At 38.8% G+C, this 23672-nt stretch overlaps 1 protein-coding gene across 1 annotated transcript in view; it reads right to left on the bottom strand.

Annotated features, from left to right (window-relative positions):
- Window positions 1-988: 988 nt before the first annotated feature.
- The window catches only part of SUCLG2 (succinate-CoA ligase GDP-forming subunit beta), a 215016-nt gene continuing 192332 nt past the window's right edge, over window positions 989-23672 (bottom strand). Inside the window, exons 10-11 of the mRNA XM_039482509.1 lie at window positions 13955-14075; window positions 989-2782 (exon numbers count right to left, since the gene is read on the bottom strand). Of these exons, the coding sequence (XP_039338443.1) occupies window positions 2667-2782; window positions 13955-14075 (237 nt within the window). The 3' untranslated portion in view covers window positions 989-2666. The remainder of the gene's footprint in view (window positions 2783-13954; window positions 14076-23672) is intronic.

The raw sequence follows: 23672 nt of genomic DNA, 5'->3' as shown, positions 1-23672 counted from the left end.
GTTGACTTTTGCATTTATTTGGCTAAATATTTGGTGCACATGAAAACATTTTAAAAAAATTCATACCAATGTGCCAAATGTTATATTCTTTATGAATTTAGAACCAAAAAAGGTAAGTTAGTGTGCATCTTTCACTCATTTCTTATAGATACATTTCAGTGACTGTTGCAAATTACTGGATCAAAGTAGACAAGACGCTCATGGTAAGGCAAGAAAAGACTTCTGTGACCAGTATAAAAAGATCGTTTTAAATTTCAAGTACTATTTTCCACCACTAAATGCAAGAAACTGAAATTCACTGTTTAAGGCCTGGGTGAGAAATACAGGATCAAGATTTTATCCTGTTGAAGTCAATAGGAGTTTTTCCATGGACTTTAGTGAGGCCATAAAGAACAGAGAGGAGCATTTATTCACATGTTCTGGGAAAGTAGGCAGCTCCATGGACATTAAGATGAATTTTAAAACGAAAAACTGGATCTATTTACAATCATATTTACCACTGGAAGTTGAGTCAGCCATTTTAAGTAAAATTACTTCCCTCAAAAACCTAAACTCCTTTTCATGGGTTGCTAAATTTAATTACCAGCTCTGTATATTTAAAAAAAATTAGTAGAAAGTTTAAACACAAACTCCTAGGGAAATCTGCACTGCTTCAAACAACACTGGTAGCAAAAAACATTAAATTCCAACTACCACAAAACTTTCAAAATCACTAATTATTTAATATTATTTAAAAAAGCTATGAGTAATATGAAAATTTGGATTATTAGCACAGGTCCAAACAAATACTGACTTCTCTCAGATCTACATGCAGCTTAACCTGAGTGAACATATCTATTGTATATGTTGGATACCATAAGAAACCTAGACACTGTATGGGACCTTAACAAGGAAATATTTACCTTACCACTTTACTGACTGACACAAAAATGTTTTTATTTTCCTGTACTTAGAATATGTCATCATACTGAGATGTTTATGGTAAGTGTTTTTTTCTTTTTTAAGTAGCCCACCGTACAATCATTTACCAGATCCTCATTAAATGAATCATATACTTATTATCTTTAATTGAATTAGTAATTTTCTTATATGGACAGTAACTCACACTAGTATGTCTATCACTATTTTAATGATGACATATTTTTTTCCTTGGGCAACAGGCTGAAGGAAGAGGAATTAGGTAATTGCAGAATCTAGCTATACTTGTAGATCTACATAGATTAATAAAAAAATCATTTCTGAATATAAATGTTGTCATGGAAATGTCAACACAAATTTAAATGACAAAGTATTTCTTTCCCCAAATAAAGCAGAGTGTTGATTAGAGCGGAGCAAATAATTCACAATGAATAATTTATTAGACAAATTTTACCTTTTCCCCCATTTACAAATTGTTCAGAAACAGATCATGACATGCTCTCATTGGTACATTACTCAAAATTATTCACAAATTTCAGCAAACAGTTTGTGGTCTGCAATGTGTACTGCATTGGTTAGTTACTCAAGCCACATGATAGTGTCTTCTGTTCCCTGATTGAATGATTTGTGTAAATAATCAACAGCTTGAATTATTATAACAGTACAAATGACTACACAATCAAAATAGGATTTTTAGTGGATATTCAAGTACTGCAACTTAGAATTTGCTTGTCTAAAGTATTTGCATCACTAAAGCTTGAGCATTCAAATGTTTGTGAAAACTGAACAAGAAAAGTTTTTTTTTTTCTTTTTTTTTTAAAACAGCAAATCAAAATTCTTTTTTGGAAATAAAATGACTATTTTGAGAAATTTTTTTTCTTATTACTCACATAGTGCTGCTATTGATTCATACATTATACTGAATATTCAGAACTGCAATACCTCCTATTACTTAAAGAGTTTATTTTGAAAAGTTGGCAGCCATTAGATTAACTGCATACATACACCCATAGACACTGTAGGTCACTGTTACATTTGGAAGGACTATACTTAATTTCATGTCCAATGGCCAGCACAATCAGCTGAATCACATTTCATCTGTTTACTGGTACAGTATAAGAATGGAAGGTCCTTTCACTACCACAAATAATATATTCAATTTTTCTTCCCAATGTGAGGTATACTTTTTATATTTGAATACAAAGATGATATGTTAAGGCATGGAGTGTGATACACCACAAATTATCTAAGGAAGAAAACAAATCCTATACATCTGGAAAAATATATTTATTGTAAGCAGATTTTTTTTGATTGTTATTGTAAAAATTCATAAAAATACATCAATTATTAGGATTTACTTTTGCCTGCTGACTCTTTAGGACATGAAAAATGAACTAAAATGTTTTTCCAAAAAAATGTGCAAACAGTATTTGTTGGATTAGGGAACAACCCTATTGACAGGAATCAGTAAGTTACTGACTATACCTCATTCACAAACCCATCAACTACATTATTTTGGAAAAACCCCAGGAACTTTGTGGAATTAAATGTTAATTAATGTATTTCTCAATCCAGAAATATGCAGATTGAGGATTCACTAATTTTGGTACCCTCTGCATATGTCAGATAGGTAAGTTCAACAATACTGATGACTGCTTTAACGAACCCTAATAATTCTCTCTGCAACAAGAATGTGAAGGTCACTTTTGTGAATCACAGACCCTCTGCAGGCAAATATCTTCAAGGAGTCATTTGTTTTCCACACTAGCCACTGCTTTCTTTGCTGCATCCTCAAGGTCCCTTGCAGAGGTGATTGGTAACCCGCTTTCATTCAGAATGCGCTGGGCCTCATGAACATTCGTTCCTAGAAAGGAGATTGAAAAGGTTAACTAATGAATACATGTTGCAAATGCTTTCTATTAACCCTTCATCAACTTGGTTTAAAGCATTAAACCAGATTTCATTTTGCTTTAAAGAGACGGGAGTCACCTAGGGGTCTGAGCCCAGGAACTCCTAAAATCTAATTCCATCTCTGACAGTGCCTACTTCTATGGCCTCAGATAAGCTACTCTCTGATAACAGTACTTACCTATATCACAGGAGTGTTATGAAGACCCAGGGGCCAATCCAATGTCCACTGAAGTCAATGGATAATTATACCATGGATAATGGACCATGCTTCATTCCATTAACATTCGTAAAACATTTTGAAGACTAAAGCACTGGACTCAAGTTAGCAGTATTATTATTAAAAAAAAACACCCCACCACAGTTATAAATTATAACTCTAAAATCCACCTGTGATCTCCTCAAAGGAGTAAAATTATTATTATTACTTTTATTTTTTAAGAAGCTTGAGGTTTCTGAGCAATCCTGAGAATTTGACTGTTTGGGAGTACCTGATGCAGGTAGCCAAGGAATAGTCTGACCCTCTGCCCATAAAGTACTTCTGCACCTCTGCTTAAAGTCCAGGATGGTAGTGGAGATGGAAGAGCATTCATTTGTAAATTATTCAGAAAATGAGCATGACATTATCCTTTATTCCTTGAAAGATACCAAATACTATAATATCATTTGTAAGACTGTACAGCTATTGAACCTATGTGCTCTGTTTGTAGACAAACACTTCAAATACACTCAACAGAGTGCTCTCATAGTCAGGAGAAAAGGCTATAAATTAAGAGAGACATTTCAGGGAAATGCATGTTTCACACTGTCAGACTCTCATAAAAGGCAAATGCAGAGTTAAATGAGAACTGATTAATGAAAAGAGATGACTGATTGTCATTGAAGCTCTTCGTTTATTAAAGCTGCACAGGGACAGGTCCTTCGAAACGTTCTGGCACAGTGATCACATATATTTAGTGTTTCCCCAGAAGCCTCTTGCCTGGCTGGATGCAATGCATTTGGCACCTCCTGGAAACACCAAACTGAACATGATGGGCAGTTTTTACTTGCATTGCATGATGGGTGAGACAAAGGATTTAGAAAATTACTGGCAGACTTTCTTTCTCTTAACCCTTTCTGAGGATTTACTAAGCACAAACTGAACATCTAAAACGTCCCAAGGGAGACGGACATGACACTTACAAAGTAGGCTGCCAGGCAACTGAGTCCCCAAAATGGAGGATTGTTAAGAACTAGGCAAACTGTTCACAACCATAAGTGTGTTCAGTAATGCTAAGTTTATTCTCCTGTTCATTCATTGACTGCAAACAGGCTCTACTTTTTACCAAGAGGTTCTCCATATGTAAAACAACACTGGGTCAAAACAGTGCATTATAGAATTATGTGAAAGAACTGGGAATTTACTGAAAATGATCTTCATATTCAAAATTGCGATCTGACTATGAAATCACTTTGCCCGGTATGTTAAAAGTGTGCCGGACATAATGGGACAAATTTGTCCCTGATTTCAGGCATCATAGATGCTCAGGTATGACAGAGATGGGAGCCATAGAGTTCCCTAGACATGTAGATTAGATTTGGTACAGTCCTATTGCTAGGATGGAAGACCAACAAATTATGAAGCATGTTTACCAAGGAATGCTGGGCTACACATCTGGCAATCATGTGAGCACCAAAAGCTTCAGTGGTGAGATAAGATCACCTAAATGAGAGCACAAGGATGGTAGCCATTTTAAAGACTACTGCACACCACTCATGAATCTGCCAGGAGATTGCTGAAGAACACGAAGATAAACTATAATCAGTTTGTGTCAGGAAAGAGGTAATTTCTCAAGATTTCTCCAAATTAAATTATCCTGACATAATTTGGATTGCACTAACTTTGTAGGATTTCAAGTCCTTTTTCTGATCATCTTTTTCCTTTCCTGATTTCATTCTTTTTCATCCCAGCTCCCCATCCTTTTTCAGGAACAGAGTCATAGGGTGAATGGTGAAGGTTTCTGACTCTTTCAAAACAACGAAGAGTAGTTGTTCAGATTCCGCCCTGGTTATAACCCCTTCGTTTAGGAAAACAGAGCAGTGAAGAAAAATCTGGACTTTTCAGACCCTTTTCTTCAACAAAGTTAAGTGACAATTCTGAAAATCGATGCACTAAGCAACATACAAGGATCCCTCGTCAGGTGTTTTGGCTGCATTGGTGGAATTCACACTAGGGACTGCATCATAAGTTGTCAACATAAGGACCTGAACTGATCCTCTTAAAGAGTTGATTCTATAACTCTCCTCCCCCACACCAAATTCCTTGTTCATTTGCCTTGTCAAAATGTTTTATTACTTCATAATTCCTAGACCTACCAAAATGAATTGTAATTATATCTGCAGTTATACTTTAATTACACCCTTAATTATTAATCATGCTGTAAACATGCTCAGTAGCATGCAACTTTCTCTTCGGGATGCTCATGATTTTAAAGTGTGATTTTGCTTAATAGAAACATGGAGAGGGTTTTGGTTTTTTTATAATAATTATACAATATATTGAGATAGATAATAACTCTATTCTGCCACAAGCAAGAGCCTGTTTCTGCAGTGGGCTCAAGTCAAGGTTCCCACTCCCTCAACTGATAGAGGCCAAAGATATCTCTGTAGCAGCAGGTCTGGTTACTTTTGTGATCAAAGAGGCAGATGGCTGGAGGAGGAATAACTAACTGTCTGCTACTGTCCTAGCAGCACTGGGAGAAGAGGTCATGCTTTCCATCCCCATGCACTGCACGGACAGTCGCAGCTTGTCTACAAAGGTCAATGACAACTAAGCAGCATCTGAAATCTATGACAGAAGGTAGCCCTGCCTGCTCTGTAATGTTTAGAAAAGTCCGGTAGAATTTCATAGAAGATTATAACCTTGACATAGTTTTTTTCCCCAACCATCCTGTAGTATTTAAGGCAGAAATACATATCCACAAGCAGAAGAACTCTTCAGGGTAGTTTTAAAAAGCCTACTTAAAAGGTATCCTTCACTATAAAATTATTTAGGTTGTTAGAATAACTTGTATGGAATCCCTTTTAATTTCTAATGAACCACGCAGGATTAATCTGGCACACAGTGATAACCTAATATAACTAAGATTAGCCAGATGGATTGATAGATAGGCTTCTATAGGACTTTTCCATAAAAGGAGTGTGGGGGGAGGGAGGTGAGATAGAGCGAAAGACATTTTGCTGGCTATTTTCCTACAGAGCAAGAACATTATGCTATTTGTGGTATCCGAGTATTTAAAACTAACATTTTCTCTTCATGAAGTTGCTGAGGTTAATCTACCGACAGGTCAGAATGGGAGCAGTACATTAGATGCATGCTGCACCACGTTGATTGCTCTAGACTCAACTTGACTAATGTATTAACAAAATCAATACAAGACACAAGCTAAAAAAAAAAAGGTTTTAAGCAAAAGGATGAAAATAGGAAGTTGGAAAAATGAACCAATCTTTCTCACAATCAAAAGACTGATTTTGGTACATATGAAATACAAAACAGCCTTTTAACCAGGACATACAAATAAAGATACTTTCAACAAGTACACAGTAAATGACTGATATTTTCTGCTTCCAGAAATTCAGTTTGCTTTTGTTATGTGATAGTCATTTTAGGAAGATGGATAAAAGAGAGAACTTGAATTATGTCTCTAAAACAGTCTGAAAGCACTGGAAATGGATTTAAAAACTAAATAATCTGACAGCATTAGAAAACAGGCTAAAAAACTAAAGTAAAATGTCTTTTATGGCAGTGGAAATTAAAGCAAAAAAAAAAAATCCTCACGAAACTAGTCTAACATTAACCTCCTGCCACTGGATGGTGTCAGAGAACTGTAAACAGAATTCCAGATGCAGGCTATCAAAATAATCTCCCCTTCACTTACGCTATAATCGGCTGTATAACAGTGAAAATGCACAGTATTACAGGCTGCTTTTTCCTTGACTCCTATTATAAGAATGCCGTTCTAGACGGGGAAAGTGAACCTCTCTTTTATTTTCTCTCTCTCAAGTTAATATCAGTGTCACTCTATGGATTACCCTGCAACATGTATTTTTACCAGCACATCTTTGCACTCCACTTTATTTCAAATACATAGTTTTGAATCTTAGGCCCAGAAGGGTTATAGTGTTTCTTGTGTGTCATGTCTCAAATTCACATTTCTGTTGTCTTGCAGTACTTGTTACCACTAACCCACCAATTTATTATATAAATATTTATTTTAAGTAATGCTACCTTAAAAACCTACTTATAATTACTCTTTTTAGATGTGTTTTATTGCAACATTTTTAACAATATAGGAAATCAGTTTATATTGTTACAAATGTATCTCTTGGTATGTCTACACTGAGATAAAAAACCTGCGGCACCAACTCTCAGAGCCTGGGTCAGCTGACTTGGGCTTGCGGGGCTTGGGCTGGCGTCCAGGCTCTGAGACTCTCCTCCTTCCTGGGTCCTAGAGCCTGAACCTCCACACTGCAATTTGATTAGCCCATCAGCCTGAGGCTGCGTCAGCTGACCCCAGACAGCTGCAGCCTGCTGCAGGTCTTCTATTGCAGTGCAGACACATCCTTTAGAAACCATCGATACTCAGGAATATTAAAAGTTTGAATGAAAAAAAAAATCCATGTTTTTATAGCGCTCGTGAATGTGGTGCTTGGCCATACCAGAAACAGAATGTGCTGCCATTTTGAAAGTTAAGGTTCAGGAGTAGGTTCAAGATTTCTGCAGTCACATCCAGCCCTTACCAGGAAATAGGGGAGAGAAAGTGTTTGCATCTGAGGGTGTGCAGGAAAGCGAGAGAAATAAAGAAATAACTTTCAAAAATGAGTTCAGCATTCCTAGCAGACATTTTGTTAGGGCATCATGGTGAGATATTTTATCACTCACATTTTGGTTAGTAAGGCCTCGTCAGTGATACCACACTGTTGCATAGCAATGTTTCAACCTCATGACACTATGTGATGGTATAAATCAAGGGCATTTCATCTCCATTAGTATACACGCAGTTTCGAGTTAGAAATGCACAATCTTGAGGGTCTGGAAGAGTCAAGTGTTTGGAGTGGAAAATAGAGCCTTTCACTTAGTCACCAGTTAATTTTGGGATTAAGTCGAAAGTTATTGCCAACTGAAGACTGTTCGGTGGTTTATAAATTTGATAGCCTTTGGCTACATTATCAAGAAGAGATTATCTTCCATGACTTTACTGCAGAAATCCTTTTAAACTTTCTTTTCTGACATTCTTTTCTCCATTTTCTGCCCTATATTTTCACCATACCATTTTTCAAGTTGAATTTTCAAACTCAGGATGTCAGAGTGGTGTTAACATTAGGCAAAAAAATATTTTCTCATACTTTCAAATGTGTGCACATAATATCGTATGTTCTCTTCTCCTGTTAATCACAAGAATTTTGGGCACTCACATTTTTGGTAGATTTACATATGAGAATAGCATTTGTGCTCACATACTGGACAACAAATAGCATTCAAATATGCAAATAGGGCAGATATGTAACTGCTCTACTTGTGCGTGAAAACAGTTTCCATGTGAAACTCCGAAATTCTGAGCATGCAAAATTTTAGGTCTGCAAACGCATAGCCAAAAACTTGGATGGACAATTTTGGAAATGGAAATTTAGAAGCCAGTTATGCCTGTCTGCCTTCTAGCATGGACCATACACAATAACAGAGTCCACTCCCATTTGCTCCTGTCCTTATGGACACATTTGAAAGAAGTTCACTTTTTGGAGGGAAGAGATAGAGAGAATGTCGCAGATTCTCAACCAAAAAGCAGGAGAATATTTCATTTTATTGTGACAAAATTAATCTCTTTATTCTTCCCTACTCTCAGTTTTTTTTATTTTTGACCACAACAATGAGCTGCATTTTGGCTTTAGCCCAACATTGCCGGTTAGTCTATGTAGAAACCAGTTGAAACAGAATGTTATATTAAAAGAGAAAAAAAATCCTGTAAAACTGCTGCAAGTTCTCAGTAGAAAAAATGTCTCTTATGTCTATAAAAGTTAAAACCCAGAATAAGTGTTTTTTCCAGTCACCCACGAGCCTTTTAAACAAAAATAATCCTGCGTCTCAGCTGGTGAGTTCTTTTCTGATAAGGCAAGTAAATACATGTAATTATAAAGTTACGATTTTCAAAGAGGAGAGTAATCCTTTCTTTATCCACTGGTAAAACAGCTTGTAATTATTATACAGCTGAGAACAAAGATTTGTCCACAAAATCCTGCTAAATCAAGACAGATTTGACTGATTAAAACTTTACCCATCAAGACATTTGTAATACATTGCATGTGGGCAAAGAGTCTTTAAAGTGCAGGCCACAAATCTGTTAGATTTATGGGAATAATCATGAACCTTCTGTTGGGAAAATGTACAAAATGGAAATACAAAAATGTGTGTTGGTCTCTCTCTCATCCAATGAAATGTAAAATAGTATCCGCTTTGTTTTAAAATGTTTTGGGGAGCCCTTATGGCTTTCACTGAATTGATTATTAATTCAGAATCATTTTATCTTCATACAAAGTGGTGGGTGTTCAAAGAAGAGCAACATAGATGATTGCGGGGTTGGAAGGATTGACTTTTGGAAGACAGATTAAAATAACTGCTTATGAATAGGTTGGCTGAATGATTAAGGAGACAGGAGAGGGGGCAGACACATGAGAAGGGTCTATAAGTAAAATACCCGAAGGCAGTAAACACCACAGAAGACCTTGCTTAGGGGGATGCAAGAGGTAAAACTACGACAAATAAGATGAATTAAACGCAACAGTAGGACTAACAGCGATAGCTACAGTATTATGGTGGGGCAGTCTCCAAAGGGAACAGAGGTAGTTCCATCTCCCAAGACATTTAAACCAGCCTCGATAAAGAATTAAGCGTATCTCAGGAACAAATACTATAATGGAAGGGAATGATGGATTTACTGATTTTTTTCCATCTCTAACCATGAAGATCCAGTATTGACCCCAACAGACTAAGTAACACACATGACTCTTCTGAGATAAAGGTCCTAGACACAATGGGGCCAATCCAGGCCCTTGCACTGGTTGTCATAAACCATGCTCAGGTGGTGGGATAGAGGACATACAGGGGCCTCAAGAGGTTTTGGCTAGAAATCTGTCAGTGCAGGAGCAGCGTAGGGTCAATCAAGGCAGCCCTGCACTGCCCCTGCTTGCAAGCCCCATGAGTTACAGCATTCAGGGCTATGGAGCTTCTGGGCGGCAGCACAGGCCATAGGCAGCTGCAGGTTAGAGCAGTACTTAGGGTTGCTCTAACTTACACCACGGGTTGCTTTAGTTTTCGCAGAGTTCCAGAACCTGGGTAGGGCAAATGTGGTGAAAATAACATGGCACAAGGTCCAGAGATACAGGATCACGGACTATGCAAATTACAAGTAGACGAAAACATCAAGAATTCCCATGTGATGTATTAAACAGGCAATAGTTTTAAGATGGGTCATAAAAATTGCAGTTGGTTTTCCTTGTGTCCCCTAGATGGTTTAAAAGAAAATGGTAATAACCAGTCTACAACTACAACTGTGAATTACCTGCTTCCAAACATGATAGCTTTTCAATTCCTAAACCAATGCACTAACAGCTATTAAATCAAGAAAACTACGGCTGCTCTTAGCAAAAAACTAAACAAACAACAAAAGTTGCATGAAAAATAATCAAATGTTGAGGTTTTACATACAAAATGAATTCCTGTCTCTTAGCTACCTTCTTTGCTCTCTGAGTCACCCGCATTAAATTACTTTGTTAATTTGCCTTTCTTTAGGAACTAGGGAGTGTTTCATCATCCAATGAAGTCCCTGGCAACCTATTTCTGAGCTTCAGTTCAGAGGTGTTTAAGGTTCTCCCAATTTGGCAGAGCACTGGGCCTCCACTGATGGTCATGTTGCTTAATGCACTACTGGAAGGCGCTCAGATATTACGGAGATGACTGTGGTACAGGAACGTATACAGAATAGAAGGAATGAACGCTACAAGCTTTGGCATCCCCTGATGTCATGTGGAAATGACCTATGCACAGCAGAATGACACTGAGGGATGTGCAAACTTAGCTTCTTCGCCAAGGTGAAGAGAAGAAGCTTTTCAGATATGGAGTTTCACAGGGCCAACCTGCCACTTCAGGAGCCATGCCTCTGACGCAGTCCATGTAACACTCACGTTTTGGGTAGCAACCACCCACCCCTTTAACAGGAAATATGGTGCATCCTGCCAGTGACCTTCCACACTCTTATTTGAGTGAGGCTGAAAAGCCAGAGGGGTTGTAAGGAGTCTGGAATCCTTCACTGCAAAGACACTGAGCAACAGCACCAGCCGCTCTGCAGTTCCGAGGCGGGGCAGTTCCTACTAGAGCTGGTTGAGATATTTTCAAAATTTTGATAGAATTTCACATTTTGGGGGAAAACATTTGAAAAAAATATAAAATATTCCCCTCCCCCCTCTTTTAAATTTAATTTCATTTATTTATTTACAAGTTCTATTTCCTGCTATTCTGCAAAGAGTGACACCAATGGGTCAGAGTGCAAGCGTACTCATCAGCTACGCTCCATTTTCTAACCTGGATGGCTCTAAGCCCTGGGCTGCCTAGTGTAAATATAGGGGAAAGTACCTGAGATACAATGGTATAGGTAACTGTGGGCAAGTGCTGACTTTTAAATGGTGACCCCTATTAACCACCCCTCTTCAGGCACAGTCCAGAGGAAAGAGATGGGTTTTATATCAAACCCGCAAGGTCAAAGACTCAGACTCTGACAAATCAATTCCAGAACCAAGAGCCCTTCACTGAGAACATTCTGCCACCAGCCCTTCAAATCTGGGCAGTCAGCAAAAAATCACCCCAGTTGAGTCCAGCCACCACAGCGGCAAACAGGGAGAGAGGTGGCCTCACAATCTGTATGCGGCATTAAAACAGAAAAAAAGACAACCAAACACAACAAATAGAATAAAATAGACTTCATTACAAAAGTCCGTAACGATTGCTATAATTCTGTAATCAAGTGTATTTGTAGCACAGTTAAATGATTGGGTTTGACTATGTCCTTGTAACTCTATAAGTTTGGAATACCATATGAATCAGTTTGCACACTAAATTTGTGAATTACCAAGATCATTAATATTCTGTCAAACGAGTCACAGTCTTTGATCTATCAAAAAGAGACCTATGCAGAGAAAAAACATAGTAGGAGGCTCAAAGGACTAATCTTGCCTTTCATGTTTTTATGTTAAGGTAAATTAATGTACTTGCTGACAAAATAACCAACTATAGCATGAATATTGATTTTTCTGAGGAAAATGCCTTTAAAAACACCGGTTATGAAGTCTTTCCGAATGCGCTTATGGAAAATGAATGATTTTGAATATATGAATGTTGATATCAGGGACCTCAGGTTTTAAACCTTGGTCTGTAGGGCTCTTTGGAGCTACTAACTTCCAGCCAGCCACCTAGTGACCTGCTAACTGTTGTCAGAATAGGAGCTGAACTCTGACAGGGGACCCCAGTCCTGGAATCCAAGAGGCACAATGCTGGGCATCCTGACTGGTTCACAGCTTCTATATAAACCAGCACAGGAACAGGAAATTGTCCGATTCTCCCTGCTTTGGATGGCTTCCCCTGCTTCCTGCTTCTACTGCTGACCTCCTGGTACCCTGACTCTGCCTGACTCCAGACACCTGACCTCGGTTTGCCCTCTGGTCTGACGCCTGATTCCTGCTCCAACCACGAGGTCAGACTGCCCATGTCCCGGTCATGACCGTTATGCTGGTTTCCACTGATTGCAGGAAACCAAAATGCTATTCCTCCTACTGTCCAAAAAACCCACCAATCTTCCTTCCTCAACTCTTTCAGGAGACTTTTCAGAACCTGACGGAAGGAGTTGTGGGACTCTTTTTTAAGATAGCAAAATAACAAAAATATATTAAAATGAGAAACTGCCGAGCCTCCAGACTTTTTAAAGCTTCACTGACTTTAAGGCCAGAAGGGACCATTATGATCATCTAGTCTGAGCTCCTGCATAGTGCAGGCAATAGAACTTCCCCAAGCGATACCTGCATCAAACCTGTAATTTCTGGATGAGCGAGGACAGAGATTGAGAACTCAAAAGTTAAGAAGCCTGTCTGGAACTTATTCAAGCTGCCATCCCCAAAGCTGCTGTGTTTTAAAAATTGAGCTGGAGATCTGGGCAAGAATAGGTCAGCCAAGTAGAATAATGTTGTATCTCTTTTATATTGTTCTTTATTTTATTTTTGCTTATGGGATTATAATCGGTCTGTGTCTGGACACGTGTATACTGTAACTGTACTCAGTAAAAATTATTTGCAAAGGGGGAAAAAAAACAAACCATCCAGCAAATATACCCTTCCATGAAAACATTTTCTGTTTGGGTTGCAAATACTATGAGTAAAGCTTTTCTCATTGCCCTTCCATTTGTATCCGAGGCCAGGAACTATAGAAATATGTGGGAAGAGTTCATTTATTGTAGTACAGATTTATACAAAAGACCATAAAACCTCTAGTTAGGGCTGTAGGTACTTTTCCAGATATTAAAAGTACAACCAGACTAACAGATGAAAATAAACAAAACCAGGAAGGGAAAAAAGGCAACACTTTAATGACAGAGCCCCATCCCAGTAGCTGGGAACAGAGATGGGCTTTGCCATGTTCTCTGAAGATCAATGGATTTGGGTGATTTTGGACCGACGGCTTGAATGGATCCCAAAGTTCAGGGCTCCTCCCAGGGAATTACCTGCCAGAAACTCCCTCTCTTCTAAACCAAGGGGGTTATAGCTTGTGTGCCTCTGCTTTAGCGAAGAGGCAAATGCTGCAGTCTTTATTCAGGCAAATCTCCTACTCAAGTTTTGCCTGAGTAAGGAATGAATAAAGACTGGAGGATCTGACCCTAAGTCTGGTTTCAGGTAAAGTTACACAGGCAAAGAGTTGGGTCAATTCTTATTGCATCTGAACCAGTTTGTGCATCTTTTACATGAGCCTGGAGAACAGAGTAAGCTGAAGTGGAACACGGTGTAATTGAGTGCAGCTGAGAGCTGACTTTAGCCCCAAACCTTTATCACTCACCTTCAAGTCTGACAACCAGAGGCACCTTCAGTTCAAGCTCTCGACAGGCTTTGGTAATGCCATTTGCTATAATGGCGCAGTTCACAATACCACCAAAAATGTTGACCAGTATTGCTTCAACCTAAAAAAAAAGGGAAAGTGATTATAATCGGACTGTGTCTAGACACGTGTATACTGTAACCGTTTTAGGCATTACTTTGTAAGCAGGGGTATAAAGCACGGCCCAGGGGACAAATTCTCCCCTTTTACACATGTGCCAACAGCTACTGAAATAAATAAATGGCACCTGTGTAATTCATGAGAACTTGCAGCTGGGACAAAAAAAAAAAGGTGTGTACTGTCTATAATGAGCTGATCGGTGGTCTTGGCCTACTTGTCAGTGGGTAGGCATTCACATTGCAAAAACCATTAGTTTGGAGACTGGACTACTGGAGGTGGCACTGGAAAAAGTTTAGGCTGAGCGGCCAGACAGTGTTCTTAACTTTGCCTATGCTGTAACCTTTATTGTGCATAGACGGATTCAGTTTCTAGTGCAGTCCAATTAATTCCTGGAATAAGTGGGCACAATTATACAGCTTTGTGGCCCAATAGTCCTAATAGGAGAAATCAAATTCCATAGTGGTGCACACAAGTGATGCAACAGACCTTGTGCTCACCCCTTGTGAATTTCATGCCCCGGCAGGAAGCAGCGAGATGTGCCAATAGAAGACTATTTTAAGTATTTATTTTAAACCTAAAATAAGTAAAACTAAAAGTAAATGAAAGTTTTAAGCTTGACTTGTAAACAAACCAAAGATAAATATCCTCTGTGCATTAGATATTGTGCAGACGGTTAAGAAACATCAGAATGGGATATATTTTTAAGAGAATGCATTATCTTTCCTGCATACCATAAAAAGCAAAAGGCTACTAATACACTGTGTGTGAGTGAGAGAGGCAGAGAGTGCATGCATGTTTGTATTTGTGTGAAAAAATGATGCCAGTTCTTATATTCTGCAGCAGGCACTTCTAATTTTCTTAGTAATGAAATTTAGCATGTGGATTCTTAATGAACAGTTTGCACGTATTCTATATTAAAAGTAGCACAGATAAAAAGGTAATATATTCGTCTTGACTTGATAAATAGGAGTAAGAAAATCCTTTATAATTAACAAGGAGACATAGGTAATGAAGAGAATTCATTACAACAGATTAATTGATAACACCCACAGAAAATGGCTATTCATCAACTTAGACGAATTGAAATTCCTGCACCCAATTCTCAATTAAATTATCCTACATTACATGCAAGACATTCCTGGATGCTCTTTGTGCCCCCTTCTGTAATCATGCCATTCAAAGATAGCAAGAAACAAAAGGTGCAATATGCATTTTAAAACTAAACATAGTAACGGGCCCTGGGAAAAATATCTTTAAAATAAGACCCATTTAACTTGAGGTTTACAATGAATATATTAATGCAACAAGATCATCGTTCCATGTGGCATAATTCTGTAAAACATTTGACCGTCTTAGTAAGGTACTAAAAATAATACCTATGTATTTGATCATTAAGTAGGGGTGCCTTTTTAGCCAATGCACTGCAATTTGTATTGGTCACAATAGGCCACCCAGAGAAGATTTTCTCCCCTTCCGAGTGTAGCTGGCATACATAGTTCATTTGAGTCCTGGTCTTGTGCAGGTATCAGCGGTGGGATGACGAGGGGATAAAGAGCAAGGTGGTTCCAGGGCGGTAGTCTTGCACCCAGTGGGAACATTTCACCAAGGACTGGAAGGGGCAAGAAAAAACCATGGTCCAGCTCCCTTTAATCTAGCTACTGCAGATAACAGCTTTCATCGTGGTTCTATCCCCAGTAGTATCTATCTTGTGCCATCCCAGCACAAACCCATCAGGGACCCTAGCCATATATTTGGGTTACTAGCCCTCGCTGAACTTTGTGCCACTACGTCTACACTTCAAAACTTCCAAAACAGACTCCAAAGAGAAACTGCTGAACTTGAATTAATATGCAAACTAGATACTGTGGCCTAAACAAAGACTGGGAATGGTTGGGTCATTACACCAATTGAATCTATTTCCCTATGTTAAGTTCTCCTCACACCTTCTATGGGCCATCTTAATTATCACTTCAAAAAGTTTTTTTTTCCTCCTGCTAACGATAGCTCATCTCAATTGATTAGACTCTGCCTGTTGGTATGCATACTTCCACCTTTTCATGTTCTCTGTATGTATACATTTCCCCTGTCTCTGTGTTCCATTCTATGCATCCGAAGAAGTGAGCTGCAGCTCACGAAAGCTCATGCTAAAATAAATTTGTTAGTCTTTAAGGTGCCACAAGTACTCCTGTTCTTTTTACGTCTACACTGCTATTTGTTACCCGTGCCAGCCAGATTAAAGCTAGCATAGGTATGCCTACCCAGGCTACAATCACACCTTAATTTGCTGCATATATGTATCCCAAATGAACATTTGCCCAGCTTGACACAGTCAAGTTTATGCTGTCACCAAATAAATTTCCTGCAGTCATGCACGTTCATGTCTCTGAGCAACTGGGTTTAAGATGTCATTGCAGGCAAAACGTTATAATTAGCTCCTGTGATTGCAATCTCATATACCGAGATTGAAGGCTCGCCACTGTTAGCATTAGTTCCATCCTTGAGACATCCGGTTTTTTTTGTTTTCTTTTTAAAAACAACAACTAACACTTCCCTTATTACCAGGAATTGTTGCAGTAGTATCCTTCGGTGAATCTCAGATTTCAAAAACATTGGTTATTACAAGCACATGCAGTATTCATAGTACACAAAGGAACTCTAACCTAAGCAGAATTTTAATATGATTAAGAAGGCAATGGTACCATCTCATTAATGTTTCTTGTCACTTCTCCTGTTCTCATCTCTAAGTGTTTCTTCATGCAGCCCTGTATGTTGGAACAGTTCTCCATCTGTCCATGCACTAAGCATCCTCCCTCTCTCCTCTCAAATTTCCTAGTAAAAGCCACTTCTTTCGCCTAGCCTTCCATTATTGATCTACTAGGATACTATCGGGCCCTACCTCTTTCCTCATCCTCTCAGTGTTTGCACTGGAGTCATGAAGTTTAGATTTGCTAGCTCCTCTGGGTAGCATCTTGGCTTATCTATGTGTTTTCTAAAGCACTCTGCACATCTGTGACAATTAAACTCCAATATCTGAATTTCTTCTGGAGAAGTGTTGTGATAATTGGGCTGACAAATTTATCCTAACTGTGAGCTCAATTATAAAAAGTATATGAAAGTTCGTAAGTTACAATAATCTATAACAACAAATATTGATGGAAAGTAGGTCAAGTGTCTTTCAAAAATGAATATTATAAACAGATGCAAGAGAACCAGATAGAGAGACTAAATAAGTCAAAACAACCAAAGGCCACGCCGATATGATTCAAAGACTGAGTCAAAATCATGCTTGGTAAAAAACAGGAGATGTGGAACAGGAAATAAATGAATCAGAATTGATGTGTCAGATATACAGCCTGACAAAATTAGGAGGGGATGGGCTATTCCACCCATCATTCCCTTTCTGGGTGCTTAAATGAAAGAGACTTTGTGGGGAGAAAGGACAGAAGAACAGACGGAGGTTACTGGAGTGAGCTTTACCATCATGGCTGCCATCCCCACTGTTTCCTGGGACTCCTGGCCTTCATCATCTTGATCCTAAGAAATGTCCTGACCTAACCATGCCAGAGAGAGGATCCAATGACATTGCCACCCCTCCCAGCTGCAGGTAAATCCCAACCACCACCTGAGATGAAACAGGATCGGATTTTAACAGCAGCAGCTCCAGAGCATCTCAACAAATTTCTTCTCTTTTTATCCAAAAGGACAATTATAACATATGGAGATATACCTATCTCATAGAACTGGAATAGACCTTGAAAGGTCATCGAGTCCAGCCCCCTGCCTTCACTAGCAAGACCAAGTACTGATTTTGCCCCAGATCCCTAAGTGGCCCCCTCAAGGACTGAACTCACAACCCTGGGTTTAGCAGGCCAATGCTCAAACCACTGAGCTATTCCTCTCACCTTTGATCTCATATAAGTGACTCTCAAACAAGAGTTTTTTTCTTTCTAAAACTCTTCCCAGCAAAAGGGAAAGGGAACAAGGAATGTTGTTAAAATGAAAGCCTTACTTAACACGTTACATTTCAAATGCTTTAAGAGAAACCCTTCATTCCTGTTTCTTTAACAAAAGGTTAAAGGTGATTCTTATGGTGTTTTTGCGCCATGGTACTAAGTCGGCTTAGATCTCTTTATACCAAATCCTGCACTTTAACACTCTTTAATATGGGACAGTGAATAGGTCATGTGAACAGCTTAGACCCATGTATTCCATCTAAATTAATAAAACAGAAGTTAGGTGCCGTAATTCAATATACAAGACAACAGCTGCTACACTTTAAGTATTATACCTACACTAGCAATAACTAGCTATGTACGCAGTGTTATGTACAGTACTTCATCATCTGCAGTATATACTAGATGACACAAGGAAAGGAATAATCTCCTCATTATACCAATATATTCTCCTAATTCACTTCTAATCACTTTTCTCTTCTCCACATGGTTCAGATATATATATCAATATTTTTATTTAATGACATCTTTCTATTTGCTAAATGCACGCATTTTTCATGCACATAGTCTTGTTTTCATTACAGATTTTCCCAGATATTATGGTGATTGTGTCAATGTGTTTTATTTACTTCAGCTTGGGACATGTCGTTCTCAAATCCTTTCTACTGTAGAAACATACAAAGGCGAAAGCCCAAAAATTTTCTCTCTCACCTGGCTGTGTGTATGTATGCACACAGATGTGCGTGTGTGCGCGCGTTCACACACACATGCTTGATTGGTTTTTGCAAAGACAAAGACAAACAGCCTTTCAAACTATAAGCATACTAATCTTTTTGGCAGAGAGATGCTTATGCAAATAGATAAAATGCCATCCGCCTGCCTCAAAGGGTGGTGACTGGGACAGCACCAGCTGAATGGGGGAGAACACAGGCTGAGGGGATGCAGCGTGCCTCCTCCCCTTCATAGTCTCTCATTGGGTGGCTCAGGGAGGAAGGGAGCTGATTGGTCCCTTGCCTTCCCCCTTCATTGACTTAAAACCCTAGCTTCGGCCATGTGGCCTTCATTGACTTAAAACCCTAGCTTTCTGACCATTCCAGCAGCCCCATCTTCCTCACTCAATACTGGTAGTCTCAGAGCTGTGTTCTGCGGATACTGTGGGTCTGACTGATCACCTGTTTTGGGAGCACGAATTTTTTCTTCCCACAGGGGCCAAATTGGAAAAGGCCTTGGAGTTTTTTTGTCTTCCTCACTCATGCTGGAGGCACAGTTAAGTTAAATAGGAATAGGATTTAATCATTAGTGACAGTATTTGGTAAGAGTCTTAGTTCGTTGCAATTTGCGGCCAGTTTCCAATGTTGTTAAAAGGATAAAAAGAATGGTGCCCAGAAATAAAGGACCTGGAATTTTATTGATTGGGTCTTGTGCTTATGGGATAGGGGAAGACTTCATGGCCTTTGTGGGCTCAGGTTCTCCTTTTTAGTACCATCTGTTCCCCTTGCTGCAGGGTGGGTGGTAGAACTCAGAAGAGTGAGCTGAGTCCTAGGGGTAGGCTGAAGAGGGTCTGCCCCAAGTTATGGGTTATATGGTAGGAGCCCTGCACTGGAACCTCTTAAAATAAAAGGTGAGACTATAGCTGACAGGGTGGGTAGCCCCTTCCCCCATGTTACGTTTAATAAAGTTGAGGTTGGCTGCTGAAAATCCATCCTTATGTTTGTCTTCATTTGCTGCCACGTCTACTTCAAAATTCAGTACCATTAAATGCACTGTAACTTTGTACTACAACAGTGGCACATGCAAAAGACGCTTCTCTGTCTTTTCTAAAATATGTTCCTAATTTGGGGACCGTTGTACCAGGCATGTGACAAATCAACTTAAGCAGTGTGTTGACATTATTAAAGATAAGGAAGAGGATTTTATGCCCAATACAGATATTTTAATTCCTAATGCAGAAATTCTCATTTAAGCATCTGCTTTTCAGTTTTCAAGTTGAATTCTAATCAGTTCTCCTAATCCATTGGCAGCTAAAGAAGGGGAAAAAAAATGCTGAAGGAAATTAGATGCAGCTTGGATAATTAATGTTTGTATGCTTGGCTTTAATAAAAATACTCTTTTAAATCAGAGAGGAGCCTAAAAAGATTCAATCAATAAGAAACTGAATCAGGTGGAGAATTCAGTCTTGGGTTTTATTGTAATCTAATAAAGAAACCACAGATCAGTTCAAATGGTGCAAAGAGATTCACTTATAAACTCTGCTGAAATCTGTGAACAGTGTTTATATTGGTTTCCCTACCCTGAGTAGATCTTGCAGTTCTAAATGACAGTCTTCTGAAGAAACTGTAACAGCATTCAGATGCTGTGCTAGGATGAAAAGATTTTTAGTACTTTATGTGCACGGAGAAAACCTGTAAGTGTGCAGATTGCGCAGTGGGGATTAAGAACCCACCCACTGAATACGGGGACAAGTACATATTAACATATACAGCATCTGATGCACCTGGAACATAAATGCACATTTAGAGTAGTGCACTCTGCCTGCATACAAGATAGATCACATTGAATAACATATTAATAATTAATATTTCTATCCAACTTCATGTTCTATAAGACAAGTCTATACTACAGTAACCTTTAGTAGTGTAATCTAGATACAGGCATCTCCACAGGGCAAGTGTTTCCTTTTACGTAGACAAGGTGAGTGAGGTAATAACTTTTATTGGACTAACTTCTGCTGCTGAAAAAGACAAGCTTTCAAGCTACACAGATCACGTCTTCAGACACACAGAGAGCAGACCTGCAATCTCCGTCGAGGCTAGCTACAACCAGTTTGGTAGCCTTCCAGTGAAGAAAAAGCAATGGGCAGTAATGTGAAGGCATTGTTACTGCTAGATATCAATATACATTTCATCAATTACAAGTTTCAGAGTGAGTGGTGGAAACTGAACAGGTTTTAACATGAGGACTGTTAGTGCTAGATGATAGTATTGAGCCTTTTGTACATGTCAGAATACCTATTAATATGCAAAAACGATATATCCATCAGTATTTTGTGTACATACATGAACATGTATACACACAAAAATATGCATACACCTATTTCTCTCTCTAACTATATATAAAATAATAGACATATAATTATGCACACATTCTGCATTGCTATATCATTTTAAATAATGTAGCTGTGAACTGCAGTTAATTACTTTTTGGTTAACCTGTCATCACGATACCAAACAAACCCTTCAAAAATGCTAAAAGTTTAAAACTTCAAAAAGAAAAAACAATTAAATGCAGTTCTACAATTTTTAACACAGTAATTGTGCCAATGGATTACTGTTAAAGCTGTATGGCTCCTTGACAAAATCCAGTCAGTTATTATGTTGCAGGCAAGGAAGAACATTCACAGTGTGGCAAGCGGACAGCTTTTCTCTATCAGTACTTTAAGTTCAGTTTGTACAGTTATATAATATGGAACTGCCTGTTATGGAACTTCCTATGTACTTCTTTGTCTCTAAAATGTTCTGAAGTCTTAAAAAACGTAGTACAACATTCAGTTATCGTAAACTTAAGAATTAATATGAGGGGGCATCCATGAAGCATTCCCCTAACCCAAAAAATCCATTTATAAATCTATAAACAGGACGTCTAGCTGTCTGTAGCTGCAGAGTTCTAGTCTGCCAAGTATCCTCTGAATTCTACGGTGCCAACATGAATATTGTATATGATGGAAAGACTGGAGAGAACACTTGTTTTAGGTGAAAAACTAGATATTTGCATGTTTCTATTTTTCTCTCTCTTCTCCCCTCCCATTTTACAGTAGAACAATTAGAGCAGACTTAGAACAATGATGCATGTTAGCACTCCACAGCAATGACATCTATTTAGTATCGAGTATCTCTGATAGCTTGAAAAAAATAAAGTACATTAAAATAAAATAAAAATCCTATATTAATACTATAATTATAATGAATCTTATCATTATAAGTGGAAAAATAATTTATAGAATATCTTCATCTAAACACAACAAGCATGGATAGAAGACAACGAAAAGGAAGGCCAAAGACTTGGTATCTGGACTGGATAGCTGCAGACCTCAGAGAGACCAATTTTCATGACCGCTGATCCTGAATAGGGAAGTGACATGAAATCAGAAGACTATATCTATCTATCTATCTAGACAAGTAATTCAAGCTGATGATGACTGCAATACTCAGGTCCCCAAAATCAAAACCGCTGCTAATGTTCTCTTTGTGAAATACTTCTACCGAAGACAAATTAATGTTATCTAATCTTGTGACAGTAGGAAAAATTAATCTTCTGGATTAGTTCTCCATCTATTACCAATGTGAGATCTCTCTCTCTCTTCCACAGACTCACTCTCTCTATATATACCATAAACAATATTCTAAAATTACTGATATTGCTGTCTGACCTTGCGGTAATCTGTTGCTCTGAAGCTTGATCCATTTATTTTAGCTGAAACAAGCTGCTCAGCAAATGTCAGTAAAACCATATCTGCAGTGAATTAAAAGCTACATTGGCAAAGAACTTCCTTATAGCTTGCTATGATTGAAATCTGACAAAACCTCTTTACACCTCCAGGCACCTAAACATATTGATTGACCACTCCTCTTCAAAGATAAATAAGCTCTATTTAACCCCTTTCACCAGCTAATGACACATCCAGAGACTATGAAGCGGGTAATACGATACGTTTTGCCTTCTTTTTTGTGGGTGATTGTGGCAAAACAGTGGGAATGTGAACTCTAAGGTGTCATCTAATGTCAGAAATATTTTCCATATGTTTGAATGCTATACAGTGAGTTTGCGTGATAGCTGGAACATGTTTTCAGGCTAAAAGGGCACTATATCACAGTTGATAGGTCTAAGTCTGTAACAAGTTCGACAACAACCCCTTGTTAAAGGTCCTAGCTTCAGGTCTGTGCATATATCATTTTATCTAACTGATCCATTCAGGTGTCAGAAAAACAAACGAACAAGAAGGGCAGGTAAGCAGCATACTGGTAGGTATTGCTGGAGCAGCAAACCGCGGCCAGTGGGAGCCATGATCGGCCGAACCTGCGGACGCGGCAGGTAAACAAACCGGCCTGGTCTGCCAGGGGCTTTCCCTAAACAAGCGGCATCCCAAGTTTGGGAAACACTGCATTAGGCGATGCAATGCTGAACCTGAATCCCCTTTGTGAATCTAGCCACCAGAGGATGGGTATAGGGGACAATCTTGCAATCTCCGTGCTCATTTTTGTCCACTCCATTCTGATGTCAGAGATGCACATTTTTCCAAAGAGCCGAATACTCTATACGTTTAATGTAGTTCCAGCAGCACACAGCCATCCTCCAAAACAAACAGGCACTTCTAGAAAATGAGGATCTCCAAGAGCATAACAAACCCTAAAGACTCAAGCCCTACAACTCTCTTATCAGGTAAATGTGCATTGCATTATTTTCCTGATTTTACTTGTGGGGAAACTGAGGCAGAGAGCGGTTAACGAGTGGCCCAAAGTGATATAGGAAGCCTGTGGCAGAGCCAGGATCAGAACCTAGATCTCCCACCTCTCAGCCCTCTGTTTTAACCCCCTGCTCTGAACGGGTAT

This window comes from Mauremys reevesii, linkage group 7 (genome assembly GCF_016161935.1).
Source record: "Mauremys reevesii isolate NIE-2019 linkage group 7, ASM1616193v1, whole genome shotgun sequence".
NCBI classification, from domain to species: Eukaryota; Metazoa; Chordata; order Testudines; family Geoemydidae; genus Mauremys; species Mauremys reevesii.
The sequence above is the reverse complement of the archived record's forward strand: the minus strand, read 5'-3'. Positions and strand labels throughout refer to the sequence as shown.